The following is a 20,808-nucleotide window of genomic DNA, read 5'->3' as shown; positions in this document are numbered from 1 at the left end:
ATGAGAATTAGTTGGGAAATAGACCTTCATCATTTGTCCACTACTCCCTGATTAAGGACTTAAAAACTGTGAACAAAATAATCTGTTGCAGGTCTAATAGCCCACAGAATTTAAAACTCAGGCTCTTGGAGGGCTGAAAGGCAATATAGAGAGAATAGGAAGAATATCATCAGACAGAGGACCAGATTTGGCACACAGTTACTCTAGCATAAAACTGGAATGACTCTATGAAGACCATCTGAGATATTCCAGTTTTACACCAGAGTTACTGAGCTAAGAATCTGGTCAAGCAAGGGTAGCTGCTCAACTTGGACACCAATAATGAAGTTTAATGTCTATAGACGCTGTTCCAGAAAGGCCAAATCCTGGAGTCTTCACTCAGTTTTTCCTTAGACAAAACTCTCAGAGTGTTTGTTAAGAGTTATGTCTAAGTGGTTTAGGAATCTACCACTCCCCTACAATAATATCATTAAATTCGTGCCGGACACTACAAAGTGTGTTGTGTCTTTGTATACTAGGCAGTTTTGTAGCAGGTGTTTTCATCTATTTTTCTCTGTATTTGGGAAGTAAATATTAATTTTTATGTATTCGGTGCTGCCTCTGTGTGTTTAAAACCTACAAGTATTTACTCTTACTGGAATTGTGCATCTGTGTTGCCTTTACCTGTCGAAAACTAATTTTAAAATCCTTTGGTCTCATGCAGCAGAATAATCTGAGTAATCCTCCAACACCCCCAGCCTCTCTCCCTCCAACACCACCACCAGTGGCTTGTCAAAAGATGGTGAATGGATTTGCAACTACTGAGGAACTTGCTGGAAAGGCTGGAATGCTGGGCGGACATGATGGTAAGCTTAAAAGATGTATCATGTTGGTACTGAAGTATGAAATGTATACTGCACCTTATTTGATGTAGTTTGGCTTTATTGTATACAAATGAACATGAGACTCCTCTGTCTGGAAGGTTGTAATTGATTCTATCCAACTTTATTTTACAGCAGTGTATGTGCAATTATGCATATTACGTACAAAAACTATGCTGCGAGCACTATCAGTGCCCAGTTAAACACTCAAAAGGCAGGAAAAACCAAAGTGAAAGTTGCATGCATAATGTAGATGACAAGACAGTTTTAAAGCTTTCTTAGCTGCATGGGCTTTCACAAAGCAGCCTTCCATAGTTGTACACTCAGCAAACTTTTGAACATGCTTAGTAAACGTTGGTCAAATCAGAATCCATTTTCTATTAGTAAGACTTTGCATTGCCCTCCTAAGGACTTTTCATGACAAAATCCATCTTTCAAATTTTAGCCACTGGGTGCTGCAAAAGAAGAAAGGGGGGGGGAAGCTTAAAGGTTTTTTATAATGGGGAAAAATATATTTTTATTTCCTCTAAGTCAAAAATTGCAGAACCATTTATGCTCCAATTTTCAAAAGTTTTACCTACACACAGAATCCATCAATTAATAATTGAAACATGAAAAATGAAAATTTTGGAGTTATGGGTGACTGAAAATAGAGTTAAAAACTGGTGTACAACCTTAATTATATTAGAGTGCAGCCAGCACCCTCTTACAGTGTGTATCAGTAGGTAGAGAGAGACATATGCATGCTTGGTTGTGCGGTGTTTTTCTATTTCAGTTACGAAAGCGCTTGGGCCAAAACAGTTCCAGTTACCTTTCAGACCACAGGATGATTTGTTAGCAAGAGCTATGGCTCAGGGCCCTAAAACTGTGGATGTTCCTGCTTCACTTCCAACACCACCCCATAACAATCAGGAAGAATTAAGGTAGGTTTTTTCCCCCTAAATACTAAGTTTACTTGTTTTGGCCCAGATCCTTCCACCCTGTGGAAGCCCAAATAAACTGGAGATCCATTGGGGTTTTAGAGAAGGGAGTGCACCCTCCCCCAACCACACCAGCGTGAGAAGAAAATGGCATTATTTGTACTAAGTATCAATCAGTATTCCCTAGCTGAGATTTCTGTGCCACTAAAAGGAAGACTTCTGCTGTTGCTAGACTGTATGTCCTATTCAACTGTCAAATATTCATTATTTTGCTCTACCGAAATGGAAACAAGTTATAGAAACTAATCTGGTTCGCACAGCAGCACAGGGTTGTTTTGGGCAGTGGATCCACAAAGTCATAAATCCCACTGTTCATGTCCACACGCTACTGCCAAAAACTCCCCTGCTTGTAGGCACAGATTGAATCATTGTGGAGAGGTGCTCTATGGTGCACAGCAGAACTCTGCAAAGACTTCCCTCCCTCTCTTTCTCGAGCTTATTGGAAGCACAGCAAGTTTGAGGAACTACAGCCATTGGATGTATATGAGAGGATGGTTCAGTGATTAGTTCACTAGCCTGGGACTTGGGAGACCTGGATTCAGTTCCCTGCTCCACCACAGACTTTCTGTGTGACTTTGGAGAAATCACTTAATCTGTCTTTCCATCACATCCTCATCTTTGTAATGGGGATAATAATACTCACCTGCCTTACAGGAGTGCTTTAGGATGAGTGCAGATTAAAGATTCATGGCACTATGGTCATGCAGGCCTGGATGGATAGATGGATTTTATAAATCCAGTAGGGGAAGGCTGTGAGCCATTCAATATGACATGTATTTTGAACACATTCTAGAAGTTTAAATTTATGGTAAGCTCAAGCAGTTTGCACCCAAGTGTGTGGCCATTGAACCTTGTGAAATCCTTTCTCATGGACCTGTGAAAAATGGGATAGTTAACATCTACTAGATGTTCAAGAGCAGAATAGTGGCTTTATCATCTACAGCAAATCTGCTGAGTTAAAAGATTCTCAGACTGTAGATCATCATTGCCTTTAGTTTGGGAGGGAAGAGGCTAATTAAAACAAGTCTGGCTAATTTTATCTTGAAGTAAGGTGAGATGCTACAAAAATTGTTGCCAGCAACCAAAAATCCACCCACTTCCTTCACTTAGTTTTTGTACAAGGCATTTTCAAAAGCTGTAGTTTGTTTTTCCTCCCAGGGTTCAAGATCACTGTGATGACCGGGACACTCCTGACAGCTTTGTTCCCTCTTCCTCTCCTGAAAGTGTTGTGGGAATGGAAGTAAGTAGGTATCCAGATTTGTCTCTGGTAAAGGAAGAGAGTCCAGAGCCTGTACCATCCCCCATCATTCCAATCCTACCCAGCAGTACTGGAAAAGGTAAGAGGAATATGGGTTATGTACTTATTGCTAGTTTCTATCTATTCAAAATCATGCAGCTTAACTTAATATATATTTTATTTCATTTTTAAGGTTCAGAAGCAAAAAGGAATTATGTAAAATCAGAACATAGTTCAGGAACTTTACCTGGTTCTGGCTTCTTTGGCTCTCAGCTTGGGCCATCCCAAAATGGTCTGAAATCTGGCCTTATATCTGTAGCAATTACTTTACATCCCACAGCTGCAGAGGTAAGGGAAATAAACTTCAGTGATTTATATGTGACCTCTAGCATGGTGTTTATGTAGCATATTATATAAATAATGACTATTCAGTTTAATTTGCATGTGAGCTACTATAGTACGGCACTCTTTGTAATCTGGTAATTAGTATCCTGGCCATTTACTTCCTGTAATTGATGATAAAAATAAATCTCTGTTTTTGTTTTAGAATATTAGTAGCGTTGTGGCTGCGTTTTCCAATCTTCTGCACGTCAGAATTCCCAACAGTTACGAAGTTAGTAATGCCCCAGATGTTCCATCCTCCATGGGAGTGTTAAACAGTCACAGAATGAATCCGGCTATGGAATACAGACAGCACTTATTACTTCATGGTCCTCAGGCAGGATCCATGGGCCCTACCAGACTAATAGGGTCTTATGGCCTGAAGCAACCTAATGTGACATTTCCTCCAAACAGCAATGGTGAGTTAGTTTATTTCTAGTTCTTGTCATTATTAGTTTTTCATTTTTAATCATGCTGGTATTGGAGAATTTTCAGCCCTATAAACTCAAACTCTAGAATTAACTAGTTGATTCTTGTTTTTAATAATACTGTCTCTCATATAATCAGCGCACATGTACCTGTGCACTATGTTCCTGATGTTCTCCGAGACTAATGGAAATCAGAGATAGAAAACACCTATGATATTATCTTGTCCATCTCGCTGCCAATGTGGGATTGTTTCCAACAGTACATGGTATTCTCACGTTTTCTGTCCTGTCTAATTTTAAATTACTCTAATAATTTGTCTTTCACCACTTTGGGAGATTATTCATCCTTTGAAAACTTTGTACATAGACATTTAAATATATTAATACTCCTATTTTAGTCTGATTTATTTATTCATCTCATATTATATAATCTCCTTTTGCCTTATTATTCAAACCAGAACTACAAAAGATTTTTGTCTAATTTAAGAAAAAACTCCCCATCTGTATTTATCTTAAAGCTTGCCTAATGCCCTGTCTAGGAGGATGGAGTCCCACTATTAACCTGCCGAAGAATACTGCCACTTCAGCACGCACTTCATTCAGGAGTGTCTTGACTATTTTCTAACAGATTTGTTGGGGTTTTTTTAGGTCTAGCCGGTTATAAAGATCACAATCAAAATATTGCAGAAGGCTCGGCACTGAGACCTCAGTGGTGTTCTCATTGTAAAGTGGTAGTTCTTGGTAGTGGAGTGCGGAAATCGTTCAAAGATCTGTCTTTCCTTAAACAGGTACTGTCGTGGAAAGTGATATTTATTTATTTTTTATCGTTATTTTCAGTCAGCAAATGAAACCAGCAAACAATTTCAGAAATACTGCGTATATAAATATTTCAGTCAGTTTTCTTAAATAGGTTTCAGTGTATAATCAGGAACAGCTATTTAAATGTTGCTACCATGATATATCACTTTTAGGGGACTTAAAAAATTCAGCAGAGCTCTCTTTCCAAGGTACTAACTTTGGGCTGTTATCTGGCACTATTGGGAGAGTGACATCTTTTCAAGCAGAAGAGAGTTAATCACATTTAAATCTTGTTTTTTGTATATTTTCTGCTGTTTCTTTCTTGTGGTAGGGGGGGAAAAACCAAATGTCCCTGCTGGATCTCCATTCCTGTATGCAAATATTAAAATATTTAGACCAGTATGAATTCTGGAAAAGCATGCATCTGGCCTGCAACAAAAATACCGTCACCATTTATCTAAATAATGAAATCATATGATTGCTATGTAAGAGAGCTGTATAGTCAAACCTATACATAAAGTGCATGAGCACCCATGCAAAGCACCCAGGATCAGATTTTTTACAGAATGTAGGTGCCTAACTCCCATTGACTTCAGTGGGAGTTAGGCATCTAAATACATTAAAAATCTGGGCCTGAATCCACAGCAACATTTTACAGATCACCACTTGATGATAAAGTTGTGTGATCTATCTTTGACCAGCCTGAAACAGGAAGAGCTTTTGTGGTTCAAAGATTAAAAAAAAAAAAATGGCCTGTAGACATACTCTCTAAGTAAAATTCACATGAGAATACAATAGAGGATTTTTTGCATTGATTCTAATGCACTTCTGTTGGTGGCATAAGATGCTGAAGAGTAAGGCCACTGATGGTTTTAACTTTAAATTTCCATAGTTTAATATATGTATTACAGTAGTGCCCAGAGGCCTGACCAGAATTCCGTCCCTCCCCTCCCCCATCCCCCCCCCAATCCCCCCCACACACACACCCATGCTAAGTACTCTTCAAAAGGGAGTTAAGTATCAGAGGGGTAGCTGTGTTAGTCTGGATTTGTAAAAAGCAACAGAGAGTCCCGTGGCACCTTTAAGACTAACAGCTGTATTGTAGCATAAGCTTTCGTGGGTGAATACCCGCATGCGTCTGACGAAGTGGGTATTCATCCACGAAAGCTTATGCTCCAATACATCTTGTCCCAAAGAGATGAAGATTGGTGTAACAAAAATGAGAATTTTATAAATTCTATTCCCTGGAATGGGCTCATAACAATCTTTGGCTTTGATTCCCAGGATTCCCGAGAGATCTCCGATAGAGTGGAAAAGGATGTTGTATTTTGTAGCAACAACTGCTTTGTTCTTTATTCAGCAGCTGTGCAAGCAAAAAACTCAGAGAGCAAGGTAAGTACCAAGCTTTGTATCACATCCTAATTAGCAGCAATTATTGCTGCTACTTCTCTAATAAAATAGAAAAATTGCTTAAGTAAAGATCTTAGGCCAAGGGTTCTTGGCATACTTAGCATTTATAATACCATAAACTGTTATGTTTTAATGGCATTTAAGTACGAGTCCATGCTAAAATAGGATATTGGAATTCTGAAGCAGCAAGGGATCAGGAATTAAAATCAAAATCCATATTTACAGAAAATTAAACCTAGGAGAAATGCATGGCAGAGCATTAGCCGTCTTTTCCTGACAGAGCTTTAGGGCTGAATCTCTGACTCTCATTGAAATCAGTGGGAGGCTTTCTGTTGAGTTGATGAACATTGCATCAAGCCCTACATGTATTCCTTTATTTTCTGCATTTTCATTTGCTTTATGCGCAGTAAGAAATCATTAATAACTGAACAGGGAGATTGCAGGAAGACTTTACTTTCTTGACACAAAAGGTAGGAAGTATAATATAATGTTTTAAGAAACCTACTCAGTTGAAAATGTGGTCATGCCAGGAGTTTTTCACATGTGTACTCCAGGATGACAAGAACATGTAGTTGGAACTGAATTTCATCCATTCAATCTCCCGTTGTAAACAGCCAAAATATTCCGTTTTCTGTTCGTGGGCCCTAGTAAGGATATGCATCAGCTCATAGTAGCAGCGCAGCACCTCTCAGGAGACAGACAACCTTGTCTTGTCCCATTCTGTTTGGTTTGGAGGGAAGAAAACAAGATGCTTGTGGATGAGGTCCCTTGCTACAGATATATATCCAGTACATCGCCAAGCACACTGTTAGGGCTTAAAAATCTTAATTTAAAGTAATGATAATAGGCATTGCAAGAAATAAATATGAGTTTTTCAATACTAATTGAATTGTACTTATCTTGGGCATCATTTCTACCCAAGTGCATCACTTTATTCTTAAACAATTAAATTTCATATTCTGCCTCTGCATCTTTTCATTTTGTTTTTCAAGAGGACCCTAAAAAACATATCAGTCTCTCTGAGTCTTAATCCTGCCCCTATTTTGAAATCCATCTGCAGATGTAGATCTTGTGTTATAATTTGACCTTTTTCTTTTTTAATAGCGTATTTGTCCCTGCAGGATTCCACTCCTCACCAACTTCCAGGAAAAATACACTCCTTTAATTCCCAGCATTTATCTCTCTCTGCCATTTAACTAGTTCCTTATCTGTTAATAATTTATCTCCTGATCCATGTTTAGAGATTTTTATACAACTTTGTCTGGAGCTTCCTAAAAATAAAGATGATGTAAATCTATTGGGTGCTGCAATCTAAACCATTTGCTATTTCATTTTTAAAAGTGTCGAGAAAGAGGAGAGGACCCATACTCTGGACTTGTTGGAGCAAAAGTAAAGCTTCAAAATTATTAAAATACTGCTCTGTGACCCAACACAAGCCATGGTACCAATGAATCAAGATAACTTATTTTGTCCTATGATACAACAACCTGACAAATTACCTTATATGCTCTAAACTCACCCCTTCTCTTCACTCTGACCTGATAACATTATTAGGGGATACTTGTTGTTCAATTTGTAATATATTTGTAAGAGGCTTTTTTCTATTTATTTCTCAGGACTCAATTCCATCTTTCCCACAGTCACCGATGAAAGAAATGCCACCTAAAGCATTCCATCAGTACAGCAACAACATCTCCACTTTAGATGTACATTGTCTCCCTCAGCTGCAGGAAAAAGTTTCTCCGCCTTCATCACCCCCTATCACGTTCCCTCCTGCATTTGAAGCAGCCACGGTAGAGGCAAAGCCAGATGAGCTTAAAGTAACAGTGAAGCTAAAACCTAGGTTAAAAACAATACACAGTGGCCTTGATGATTGTCGACCTCTAAGTAAGAAATGGAGAGGAATGAAATGGAAAAAATGGAACATTCAGGTTGTGATTCCTAAAGGATCATTCAAACCCCCTGGTGAAGAGGAGATAGATGAGTTTCTCAAGAAACTGGGCACAACCCTTAAACCTGACCCTGTGCCTAAAGACTACAGAAAATGTTGCTTCTGTCATGAAGAGGGTGATGGACTAACAGATGGACCAGCAAGGCTTCTTAACCTTGACTTAGACCTTTGGGTCCATTTGAACTGTGCACTTTGGTCTACAGAGGTTTATGAGACACAGGCTGGTGCCTTAATTAACGTGGAACTAGCACTGCGAAGAGGCTTGCAAATGAAATGCATGTTCTGTCACAAAATGGGCGCCACCAGCAGTTGTCACAGGTTAAGATGCACCAATATTTATCACTTTACCTGTGCCATTAAAGCACAATGCATGTTTTTTAAAGACAAAACCATGCTTTGCCCCATGCACAAACCAAAGGGAGCTCATGAGCAAGAACTTAATTACTTTGCAGTTTTCAGGAGGGTCTACGTTCAGCGTGATGAGGTGCGGCAAATTGCTAGTATAGTACAGCGGGGAGAACGTGAGCACACTTTCCGTGTCGGAAGCCTGATCTTCCACACTATTGGTCAGCTGCTGCCGCAACAGATGCAGGCATTCCACTCTTCGAAAGCTCTCTTCCCTGTTGGATACGAGGCCAGCCGGTTGTATTGGAGCATGCGATATGCAAACAGGCGCTGTCGCTATCTGTGTTCTATTGAGGAGAAGGATGGTTTTCCAGTGTTCGTGATCAGGATTGTTGAGCAAGGTCATGATGATCTGGTTCTTACTGATTCCACACCAAAAGGTAAACAAGAATTATGTAAACTCGACAGAAGACTTTCATGACTATACAGTTTCCTTATACATCGAATGTACGGTAAATGTTTCTGATAAATGTTGCCGGCACTTGTTTTCCTGCGTAGCTTTCTTCTTTTGTTTCTATTTCATGCCCAGTAATGTAAGACTTGGGTCTCACAACGTAGACTTCCATTATAGAATGGAAAAATTATTTATCTGGTGCCTAATCATTTGCTAATTCTACTGCATAACATAATCTCTATAGCAATATGCCAAGGCTGTACTTCTAGCACCGTGAGCTGTACTATACTTACTCAGTACTGTGATTTCAAAGATGAAAATTCTGAGATGCAATGGTGATGGGGGGCATAGAATAACCGTCCTAGACAGATAAAACAATAATGTGCACTACAAAGAAAATGAGGAAGAAAGGATACTTGCAACAAGCTCATAAAGAAGCCAAAACGATATAACATGAACATTGGACAAAATAAGAAAAAATATTTTGTGGTGTTTCTGCTCTGAAAAGTGACTTTCTAAATCTGACCTTTTGGGGCTCTATTTTCATTCTGGCTCAATGATCTCTGGATCAGATGTGTTCAAGCTACAAGTAAAAAGAACTTTTTTTTTCCAGCTGCCAGCTGTGCAAACACAGCCTAGGCTCTGAGAGCCAAGCTGATTTCTTTCTGTCTCACATCATAACACCTGCTATTTACACCTGTGCAACCCCATTATTATCAATTTATGCCTGCAGTGGCTTGCACAGACGTAACCAACTGCAACTTACTAAACTGGTCTGTACGTGATATGCAAATCGTAATAGAATCCAGCTCATTCAGTCTTAGCTGTGTTAGCTTTGCAGGGCTAACATGGATATTTTTGTCACTGAAGTAGAATTGAGTCTGAATACCCACACACACCTGTCAAATCACAAAGATGTCGTTTTTTGCATAATCTCTTTTAGGAGTAGACCCATACTTGAAAGTATGTATAGCCAGCTCAGCAGTATTGTACTAGACATGAATCCATCTCCTGGTTTTAGTCACTTTCTGGGCATGGAGGCACTAGAAGTAAGCAGTGCACTCAGACCCTGATGAAAGTAAAAATATCTTGTGTTGTTCAACAGAGACCCATTTAACTAACTGTGCAGTGGCATTGGCAAGCTATGAAGGGAGCCTGATTCACTGCTCTTCAACTGCTATGCAGAATCCCAAGGGTGGTGGTGAATGTCAGAGAAAACAGATGAAATTTTAAGGCTCTGACCTCAAAGGACCCCATTGGGCTCAGATGATACTAATGAGAATTGGCTGGATAGAAGAATGGCGGCATGTTTGTCAGCCGTGTGATTGGTGACATCAGGAATCTCGGAGGTTATGGGATCCTTGGAGCTAAAGGAATCCTTGCTACATTGCCACCACCACTATGTCCGACCTTCACCATTAGCCGAATGTGCATCCAATCTTATGGGTTGAAGATGCACTCTCTAGTCTATTAAACACCTCTCCTGAAAACTTGCCAGAGGGTCCTAGCAAACTGACCAAAGTTGCTCTCTTCAGCTAAGCATGCTGTCTCTACAGCATCCCCAGCAATTCTTGGGTGGTGAGAAAGGAACTGAGCTGGAATCTCAAACTCAGATCTTTTATTCCCTTCTTAACAACATATTGTACCACCATGAGACATCTGCAACAGTAAGAGAGAAAAATCGTCAACTTAAGGAAGTGGAAAATTCCATTTAGTTAAGGAAACTTTATTTACTTTGTGGTCATTTTTAAAATGTTTTAGCAGGAGAAACTTAGTTGCCTGATTACGTGAGTAGGAATTTGTAATGTGGAATTAGTGATCTAAAAGTTTTTATCCAGTGCTCAGTGTTTGTTACATTCCTCAAAATTAAGAGAAGTATAACAGAGACGCAACACTGTCTGAGAGTACTCAACAGATCATAACTACTCAGATGAGTCTCCATTTCAAACTTCTACACTGTGGTGAAGTGGGATATTTTATTTCATTAAGTTGTTCCCTTTAGATATAAAATCAACTATCTGATACTCTGTGGCCTTTTTCATTACAGGTGTCCTACGCTAATTTCCTTATTTGTTAGGTATAACTATAGTGTCTGTGGGCTTTCTTTACTTGCTCATTATAATCTTTTTCCATGTGGTCATGTAGGTGTGTGGGATAAAATCTTGGAGCCTGTTGCTTCTGTTAGAAAAGAATCTGAAATGCTACAGCTCTTTCCTGGATATTTGAAGGGTGAAGACCTCTTTGGTTTGACAGTCTCTGCAGTGGCAAGAATTGCTGAATCAGTGAGTCATTGCTGCAACAGTTCGGGACTCTTATTCTAATTAAAGGTTTACAACAATTTAGAACATCTCGGATGAAAACGATACATTTATCATATAAGTATTTGTGACGTTTCTGCCATTGTGAAACAGGCCACAGGGGCCCTGGGAGTGGATAGTCCGCTGGGAGGGAAATTCCACATGGCAGTGTCAACTTCTCCTGCACCTGGGAGCCTGTCTGGTGCCAGTGCTATCTGGAGAGTGGGTGGAACTACTCCAGGAAAGGGTTAGCAAGAGTGGCCAGAGACCGAATGATTTGGTGCAACCTCAGCCAGCAGGCCTGTAGCCCCCAGGGGAAGCCAAAGTTACCCTCTCCCAACCTAACCGCTGGGGGAGGGTGGGCAGTTGGGGAAATCCAGCCTGCACTTCCCCCAGGTGATTAACTCTAATAGGAAGAGGTTCCATTTGATTCTGTAGTGACTCTTTTTTTCATTTGGAGTTCTGTTTTGTTCCGTTGAGAACATGAAAGGTTGTAGCAAATGAATGTGCTACATGCCACACCATGCACTCACCACATGTTCTTTAGAGAAAATTAGCCAGGAGGAAAAGGGAGTTTTGCTAAGACTCAGTGTCTCTCTCCATATTTCTATATTTGCAAATTAGTCAGTCTGATGTAAAGCAACTCCGAGAGTTACCGGATCAATCACACACACACAGCAGAAGGAAAACAGTAAGAAGGTGTGAGAAAGTAAGATTTTTTTTTCCTCCACCTTCTTACACTTTACATACTTTTTCAGGGAAGAACCTGAAAATCCAAAAACTGAACATTTGAAAGCCAAAATTTTGTGATTTCCAAAAACCAAACCAAAGCATTAAGTTGACATAAAACAAAAAATTATGTTTTGAAATTTCCCATGGAAAAATCAAAATTTGTCATTAGAATTGAAATTTCCTCATTGTGTGGTGAGAAATTTTTCTGAACAAAAACTTTCTACCAGCTTTACCCATAACGCACACCCAAAAAATAGTGCATGACAGGGGAAGTGTCTGCTGTGATATGGAAGCATGTCACACCAGCCGTTCACCACATGTTCTTTAGAGAAAACTAGCCAGGAGGAAAAGGGAGTTTCGCTAAGACTCGGTGTCTCTCTCCATGTTTCTATATTTGCAAATTAGTTAGTCTGATGTAATATAGATAAGAGTCAAAACGCAGCGTTTTGTCAAGGAAATGCTACAGAAGGATCATCATAAGGCAGTGTCAAGTCTTAAGTCTGAGCAATTGTGAGCACTTTGCCTGTTCCAGGTTTAAAAAGACAGGCTGTTGTGCGGATGTTTTTCTGATGTGTTAATATGTGATTACTTTGTTTCTTACAGCTTCCTGGGGTTGAGGCTTGTGAGAACTACACTTTCCGATATGGCCGAAACCCTTTAATGGAACTTCCTCTTGCCATCAATCCCACGGGCTGTGCCCGTGCTGAGCCTAAAATGAGTACCCATGTCAAGAGGTTTGTGTTAAGGTATTTTGTTTTAACTTCACATAGTACAGCCCAGGGTTTATAGGCTGCTTAGGGTTATTTGTGCTTTTGTCTGCTGCTTACAAACCCTGTTGTCTTTGGCTGTGTATGTGCATGCCCAAATCAAAGGAACCGCTTTGTTGTCTCTGCTAGCTGGCTTTAAGTGTATGTTTGTCTGAAAGAAGTTTTAATAAAATTCAGCTTGTGGTTTTATTCGGAGAAATCTTCAGTTTTTCTTGTATTTTTTTCTGTTATATGCCCAATTCCCGCAGGCCTCACACCTTGAATAGCACCAGCACCTCCAAGTCATTTCAGAGCACAGTGACAGGAGAGCTAAATGCGCCTTACAGTAAACAGTTTGTCCATTCCAAGTCCTCCCAGTACCGTAAAATGAAGACTGAATGGAAATCCAATGTGTATCTGGCTCGCTCTCGGATTCAGGTCAGTTACAACATAGCTGTATTTTTGAGATTTTATTCCTAAATACAATTCCCCACAGTCTGTAGAGTCTAGTAAAGTCTGAAGGGAATTTGCAGCATATGTCTGGTGATCAGTTTCCCTGTATTGTATGTAACAAAGATTGCTGATTACTTTAAATCTTTTTTTTTTCTTTTTCTGAATTTAATTGACTGAAGCTCTGGCTTGTAAAACTGAGTTGTGTTGTTTTACTGGTGAGGCCTTCACTTTTTTTCTCAAAAAAAAAAAATGCAGTTTAGTGAAGAAACTAAAATATACAGAATCTTTTTACCAGCAGCAGCGAGAGGATCATCTGCATATCTAGTAGCTAATTTTAGACCAAGCTAGCTCATTAAAAGATGGAGAACAGAAATAATGAGGGACCAGGATGTTGAGAAAAATACTTGGTCATGTTAATACGATTAAATAGTCAAATTATTGACTTATGCGAACCTTCCAGGTGTTCAGCTCCACTGAACTTGTTGCCAAATCTGTGCACCATGCCTTGTATGTATTTGCTGTATATTTTAGGTTGGACTGTGGAATATTATTTAAATGGTTAAAGCACCATAGCACACATTTATTTGAATTCTTTGATTCTAGAAAGTATTCTTTATTGTTCAAAGAATTCAAGTCAAATAGCTCTAGAGTAAGACGTCTACTAGCTTAATTGGCTGCAAGATAAATAATTGCAAAGCGTTTTATTTTAAAAAAACTAGGAAATTAAATGCAGAGAACTGATTTTGCATCATTAAAGCTGTATAGTTAAAATCACAAAAATCAGGAGATGAAGTGAAGAAATCACAGAATGTAATTGCTCAGATAATTCTCTGTGTTAAACTTTAAAAGTGTATATTAATTCAGCCATGTTGCACATATACTCTGCTTTTCCTGTTTTCTGGGTAAATATGTCACTTAATATATCACTGTTTATATTTCCAATTGTATATTGTTAAACATATTGAATGTGTGTGTATGCTGGAGCTAAGGTTGCTGTTCGCATTTGCTGACCTTTTGTATTTTTTCAACAGTGTCACTTTTTATCTTTCAATATGCTTCATTTCTGCATGTGTAGATATAGATTTTCTCCAGGCATGGCTTGGGGGCACACCAAAGGAATCAAATGTAAATGTGCATTGATTCTCCTGTTCTAAATCACACAGTATTCTCTTTGTAGGGCCTGGGCTTATATGCTGCTAGAGACATTGAAAAGCACACCATGATCATTGAATATATTGGAACTATCATCCGTAATGAGGTAGCAAACAGGAAAGAGAAACTTTATGAATCTCAGGTATTGTATATAATTATTATTTACTTACTGTTCCTTTCCGTTCCTTTCCTTTCCTTTAAGTATTCATGCAACAGAATGAGATGTGTTGCCAGCATTTTAAGACTTCCGTTCTGAGGAAGCTGAGTCAAAGTACTGTTGTGAATGTGGATGAATGTTTGAATTCTGGGAGGCAGTGTTGTGTCTAGTGATTGTAGCAGGGGCCTGGGAATTGGGACTCCTTAATTCATAGATTCCAAGGCCAGAGGGACAATTGTGATCTTCCAGTATAACACAGACCATAGAAACTAGCGAAGACGGTTTCACTCCATTGACCTCTCAGTTATAGACTCAGCACACTTTTGCTGTGCCACTCTGGTTTTGATTCTGTTCATCACTCTGCCACAGACTTAGTGTGACCTTGAGATGATAATATTACCTTAGACCTTTACAGAGCCTTTCATTCAAGGATCTCAGAGTGCCTACCAAATATATTAAACCTCACAAACCCCAGAGAGTCTGGTAATGTGCTGATCTTACAGTTGTACAAGCACAAAGAGGTCAGAGCCTCAATTTTTAGGAACCATTTTTTAAGTAAGGCTTAACCTCTTTGTGCAATGCAGGGATGTTGTGAGGGACCATTGGTAAAGTGCTTTGAGAGCTTATGTGAAAGGTGCTATACAAATCATATTAGTATATTACTTGAGGGAGATATTAAAATCACAGGAGGTTGCCTCTCATGTTTATGGCCGATCCATTCTTCATAAGTAGTGGAGTTAATGATAGTATCCTACTTTCACATAGTAAGTGAAATATATGAATCAGTGCTTCCTTCATGAGCCAATGGGCACGTCTAATTGTGAATCCAGAAAAATACTTGGAGATGGTCCATGTTGCTGCTTTGTTTCAATCACTGATTTTTTTTGTAAAATCTATAGCGCCTTTTCTTCCCACTCTCTTTCAGAATCGTGGAGTGTACATGTTCCGCATTGACAATGATCATGTCATTGATGCTACATTGACAGGAGGCCCTGCAAGGTGGGTGGCTCTTCAGAGAGCTGTGATCTCATGTTTGGAAATTAGCCATGTTCCTTTGGCTGGCTGTTGGGGAGAGAGTCCATTTTGTGCTTTTTTTCAATGGCCTTATTCTCTAAACTGATGCATTCAGTCTTCACACTAAGCCACTGAAGCGATGCCATCTTTCTCATTAACTCTCCATAGCCTTGATTAACTGTTTCATGGCAGACGTACAGCTGTAGAAAAAGAAATTTAATTTTTTTATTTATTTATTTATTTTACATTTTTCTAGGTAATGTGATTTTAGCTGGAAAAATCCACTCACACTGAAGCTAAAGTCACTCTATAGTTTAGTTTAGATTTGTGTCCAATTACATAGCTTAAAAAAAATCATTTTCCAAATCTTTTATTTTTGTAGGTATATTAACCATTCATGTGCACCGAACTGCGTGGCTGAGGTGGTGACTTTTGAGAGAGGACACAAGATTATCATCAGCTCCAACAGGAGAATCCAGAAGGGGGAGGAGGTAGACTTTACTCATTTGCTTTTATTTTGTTCCATAATGTAGTGGCTAGTGGAGCGTATAGTATAGACCAGGCCTGCACATCTCGTAAAGCGGCGAGGGCCATATTACTCCAAAGAAAACAGCTGAGGGCCAAAACCCTCCAAGCGCCGACAACCCCCCGCTCCAGCGCCACCCAGCCCCCCCCCGAAACACAACACACCCCCCCCAGCGCTGCCCGCCCCACGGAAACACCCCCCCCCCCCGGCGCCGCCGAACCCACCCCCCCCCCCCCCCCCCGCGCCACCTGCCCCGCAGGAAAAAACCCTCCTTCCCCAGCGCTGCCCCACTGAAACGGCAGTATTGAACCTCGGTAATGTGTTATAGTGGGCCCCTAAGGTAGTATAATTAAGGTAAAAGAAAAATGTCTTTTTGCTAGAAGTAGAATAAGATCTTCCCCCCACTTTGTAATCAATTGCCCTGATGAATGAATGAGGTGTGAATGAGGAAGGCGTGGAAGGCAGGCACCTCCAAACAGCTGCAACTCTTGGAGAGGGCAGGGCCGGCTCTAGGATTTTTGCCACCCCAAGCAAAAAAATGTTTGGCCTTTTCCCCTTTCTTTTTCATGCCCCTCTGCCCCCGGCCGCGCCCCAATTCCACCCCTTCCGAATCCCTTCCCCAAATCCCCAGCACCGCCTCCTCCCCCGGCGTGCCGCATTTCTCCCCCCCCATTGCTTCCTGCGGGCCTCCCGCCCTAGTTCACCTCTGCTCTGCCTGCTCCCCCGGGCCTGCTGCTGCTCCGCTTCTCCCCCCCCCTCAAGCGAGGGAGGGCGGAGAAGCGGTGCGTTCAGGGGAGCAGGCGGAGCAGAGGTGAGCTAGGGTGGGGGGTGCAGGAAGCAAGGTGGGGCAGAGGAACCGCTCCAGCTCACCTCTGTTCCATCACCACCACCTCCCCCGAGCGCCCGCCGCTCAGCTTCTCCTCCCTCCCAGCCTTGCTGCGCGAAATAGCGGTTTTGCATGTGGCAAGCCTGGGAGGGAGGGGGGAGAAGCGGAGCGGCGGCGCATTCAGGGGAGCAGGCGGAGTGGAGGTGAGCTAGGGTGGGGGGGCGCAGGAAGTAACGGGGGGATAGAGGAACCACTCCCCGCTCCAGCTCACCTCCTCCGCCTCCCCCGAGAGCCCCGCTGCTTGGCTTCTCTTCCCTCCCAGCCTTGCTGTGCAAAACAGCTGTTTTGCGCGTGGCAAGCCTGGGAGGGAGGGGGAGAAGCGGAGCGGCGGCAGCGCGCTCAGGGGAGCAGGCGGAGGTGAGCTGGGGCGGTGAGGGCACTTTTTCCCCATGCCCTGGAGTCGGCACCTATGATGGCTGGCACCAGAATGCCGCCCCTAGAAATGTGCCGCCCCAAGCACCTGCTTGTTTTGCTGGTGCCTGGTGCCGGCCCTGGGAGAGGGGATGGGAGCCAGACCAGATCAGTAGAACAGGTCAGCCACCGACTCACCACTCGCCTCCTCAGCCCCTCCCCCCCCGGCTCGCCTACTCACCCCCCGCCACTGCCCGCTCGCTCGCCTCCTCAGCCTCCCCTCCCCCACCACCGGCTCACCTGCCCCCCCTGCCACTGCCCGCCCACTCGCCTCCTCAGCCCTTCACCTGCCCGGCTCTCCTACTCATTCCCCGCCACTGCCCGCCCGGCTCGCCTACTCAGCCCTCCACCCGCCCGGCTCGCCTACTCATTCCCCGCCACTGCCCGCCCGCTCGCCTACTCATTCCCCACCACTGCCCGCCCGCTTGCCTACTCAGTCCCCTCCCTCACCCGCCGCTTGCCTACTCACCCCCCCACGGGCCGCACAGTGAGCCCATGCAGGCCGCATGTTGTGCAGGCCTGGTATAGACCAAACTTCATTGCCCCGCGACCCCCTTCTGACAACAAAAATTACTACATGACCCCAGGAGGGGGACCGAAGCCTGAGCCTGCCCAAGCCCCACCGCTCTGGGCAGGGGGGCTGTAACCCGAGCCCTGCTGCCCTCAGGCTTCTGCCCCGGGCGGTGGGGCTTGGGCTTCTGCCCTGGACCCCAGCAAGTCTAAGCTAGCCCTGGCAACCCCATTAAAATGGGGTCCCGACCCACAGTTTGAGAACCGCTGGTATAGAATGATAGATACAAGCAAAGATATAATGAAGAATACGGACCAGACATTTCATAACCACGCTCTCGACATTTGTTTTCTTCCAGCTTTGCTATGACTATAAATTTGATTTTGAAGATGACCAGCACAAGATCCCATGTCACTGTGGAGCTGTAAACTGCCGAAAATGGATGAACTAGAATGCATTCCTTGCTGTCTTTGAGGGTTGCTTGTCCCTAAGATGAAGTGACTTATATTTTGATTTTGTCGACAGAAAATTCTTACCTTCCTGGGGGGAATAAAATCACTTCTGGCAATTTCAGTTTCTATTCAAGTGTAAAACAAGCACCAGAAGCAAGTCGGCAAAATCTGAAGCTGTCTAACTTCCCAGATGCCTGGAGGTTAAACTGAATTACAGAATGGTCCAGCACTTTTGTTTTTTGAGCTCACTACGGAGAAACTGTTTAATTTGGGCAAAGAACCGATGGCTGACCTGCTGGAGGGCAGGTGGGCATATATGAATGTAAGACTGAAATCACCAGCGAAAGGGAGAAGTCCAAAGTGCTGGCCACAGCCTTATTTGATAAAGGGGCAGGCCCTCTAATTAAAGAAAATTTTTAAATAAAAGTAGACACCACTGAACAAGGAATGTACTGAAACGACTTCCTTAGGGATAGAGCTAAGGGAAAAATAACTTGCACTAAAATACATTTAAAATACTTGATTCCATGAGTCAGTTTATTGTAGTTTTTGATTTCTGTAAAATAAGAGAAACTTTTTGTATTTATTATTGAATAAGTGAATGAAGCTATTTTTAAAAAAAAAGTTAGAAGAAAGCCAAGCTGCTGCTGTTACCTGCAGAACTAACAAACCCTGTTACTTTGTACAAAAGTGTAAATATTTTGAGAAAAAAATACAGTATAAAAAAAATAGTTATTGACCAAATGCTACCAGACTCTGCAGCAGTTCGGGTGCTTATTATAAAATATCAATAGGGATGTTACAATATGATCTCATGTGTTACTAACCACACCATTACAATTATTATGGAATAACCAAAATCTCAATTTAAAGAGAGGATTTTTTTTTAAATGTTTAAAGCTGGCTCAACTGTGGTCTATTAGTCCTTTTTTTTTCTTTTTCTTTTTTTTTTAAGTAAACTTTAAGCCTGGTAGAAGGCATGTATATTACAACTCTGACTTTTATAGATGCTTGGGTAAGTTAGACTGATTTATTTTATTTGTATTATATTGTTGCATCCCTATTTCTTAAGTCAGGTTTTTTTTGTGCTTACAATTTGTGATAACTGTGAATAACTGCTAAAACCACCCAAAATAGAGGCTGAACATGGGTTTTTCTTCAGAAAAAGTAGTCACGATTAGGTGACTGTTCAGCTTACACTAAATCATGTAAACAGAATAGGATCATGTAGTGGGAGCTTAAGTCTAATATGATAGCCTTCTTTAAATGAAAAAACAAGGAAAAAAATTAGATGTAATTGTGCTTGCAGCTGCAGGACACTGGCAATAGGGTTTTGGAAAATGTAATTTAAAAATGTGTTTGTATGGATTGTTTTTGTTTACATTTCTTTAAAAAAATAAACACTGTTTTGTGTTTGCTTGTAGAAACTTAATCAGCATTTTGAACCAGGTTAGCTTTTTATTTTGTACTTAAAATTCTGGTACTGACACTTCACAGGTTTAAATATAAAAAAAATGAAGTTTTTTTGTGTGCACAATTAAAGTGGACTGTAAACTGTTGGTATATTCAGTAATACAGTTCTGAACTTGTAATGTATATGGCATGATGTATTTTTATCTTACAGAATAAATCAATTGTATATATTTTTCTCTTGATAAATAGCTGTATGAAATTGTTTCTTGAATATTTTTCTTCTCTTGTACAATATTCCAACATCCTACCAGTATTTGTCCTACAGTTTTTTCTGTTCTGTATAATAGTATCTAATGTTGGCAAAAAAAAAAAGAAAAAAAAAGAAAAATTTTTTTGAAGTATACAGAGTGTTATGGGTTTTGGAATTTGTGAAAACAGATTTAGAAGATCAGCATTTACAAATAAAAATATTTTACATCTATAAATGATGCCTCCACGTTTTCATTTTGGAGCATCTGTTTTCTGTTTGTTCCAGTGTAACCTCGTCTGTTTCTACCACTGAGCACCACCACTGTTAGCGGGCACAGATCCAGCATCCTTTTAAGCCCAGCTGCATCCTGAATTGTCTACCACAAAGCCATGCACTGCATCCACGACACCGTCCAGGTCTGGGCACTTGAAGTTAGGGGTCCTAAGCTTCAGGGGGCAAAGTATTGCCTCCACCAGAAGAAGAGAGTCTGCAGGAGGTGCCAAGAGAAGAGCCAGCCGTCCTCCACCACAGTTAGTGCCCAGCGTGCCTTTCTTCACAGCAAGGCCTCCAGCATCCCTTCTCCATGAAGGGGCAGGACATGAACCTCTTCACCTTCATTTTACACAAAGAACAAGTCTCCAGGGCCTAAGATTGATTTGTTGAGAAGCAGAAGCAAAAAAAATGTGGAAAAGCCTTCCAACACACCTCATCTTTCTTAATGATACAATGGGGCTTCCCCCATGCACCCAGACTTACTGGATGTCAGAGAACTATTGTTCCACCCATGTTATGTCATCAGCATTTGGAATGAGCCCGAGTCCTGGTGAGTGCATGGCCACCAATCAGCCCAGGCTTTCCACCTGGTTCTGGTGAAATGTCAGTGTTGTAGAGCCCTGGGACATGTGGTCACCTGGACTTGAGCTGTAGGGCCACTGTGCTGCTGTGAGCCTCCACAACCAGCTAC

General features: G+C 41.5%; 1 protein-coding gene across 1 annotated transcript in view; it reads left to right on the top strand.

Moving 5' to 3' along the window:
* Positions 1-19,993, top strand: part of KMT2C (lysine methyltransferase 2C) — a 328,785-nt gene extending 308,792 nt beyond the window's left edge. The window contains exons 46-60 of the mRNA XM_034759976.1: positions 704-845; positions 1,636-1,783; positions 2,999-3,177; positions 3,271-3,425; positions 3,625-3,877; positions 4,535-4,674; positions 5,969-6,076; positions 7,711-8,830; positions 10,990-11,126; positions 12,477-12,619; positions 12,889-13,057; positions 14,250-14,366; positions 15,307-15,380; positions 15,778-15,886; positions 18,088-19,993. Of these exons, the coding sequence (XP_034615867.1) occupies positions 704-845; positions 1,636-1,783; positions 2,999-3,177; positions 3,271-3,425; positions 3,625-3,877; positions 4,535-4,674; positions 5,969-6,076; positions 7,711-8,830; positions 10,990-11,126; positions 12,477-12,619; positions 12,889-13,057; positions 14,250-14,366; positions 15,307-15,380; positions 15,778-15,886; positions 18,088-18,180 (3,087 nt within the window). The 3' untranslated portion in view covers positions 18,181-19,993. The remainder of the gene's footprint in view (positions 1-703; positions 846-1,635; positions 1,784-2,998; positions 3,178-3,270; positions 3,426-3,624; positions 3,878-4,534; positions 4,675-5,968; positions 6,077-7,710; positions 8,831-10,989; positions 11,127-12,476; positions 12,620-12,888; positions 13,058-14,249; positions 14,367-15,306; positions 15,381-15,777; positions 15,887-18,087) is intronic.
* The last annotated feature ends 815 nt before the right edge of the window (positions 19,994-20,808 follow it).

The sequence above is a fragment of the Trachemys scripta genome, chromosome 2 (assembly GCF_013100865.1).
Source record: "Trachemys scripta elegans isolate TJP31775 chromosome 2, CAS_Tse_1.0, whole genome shotgun sequence".
In the NCBI taxonomy this organism is placed as follows: domain Eukaryota; kingdom Metazoa; phylum Chordata; order Testudines; family Emydidae; genus Trachemys; species Trachemys scripta.
The sequence above is the reverse complement of the archived record's forward strand: the minus strand, read 5'-3'. Positions and strand labels throughout refer to the sequence as shown.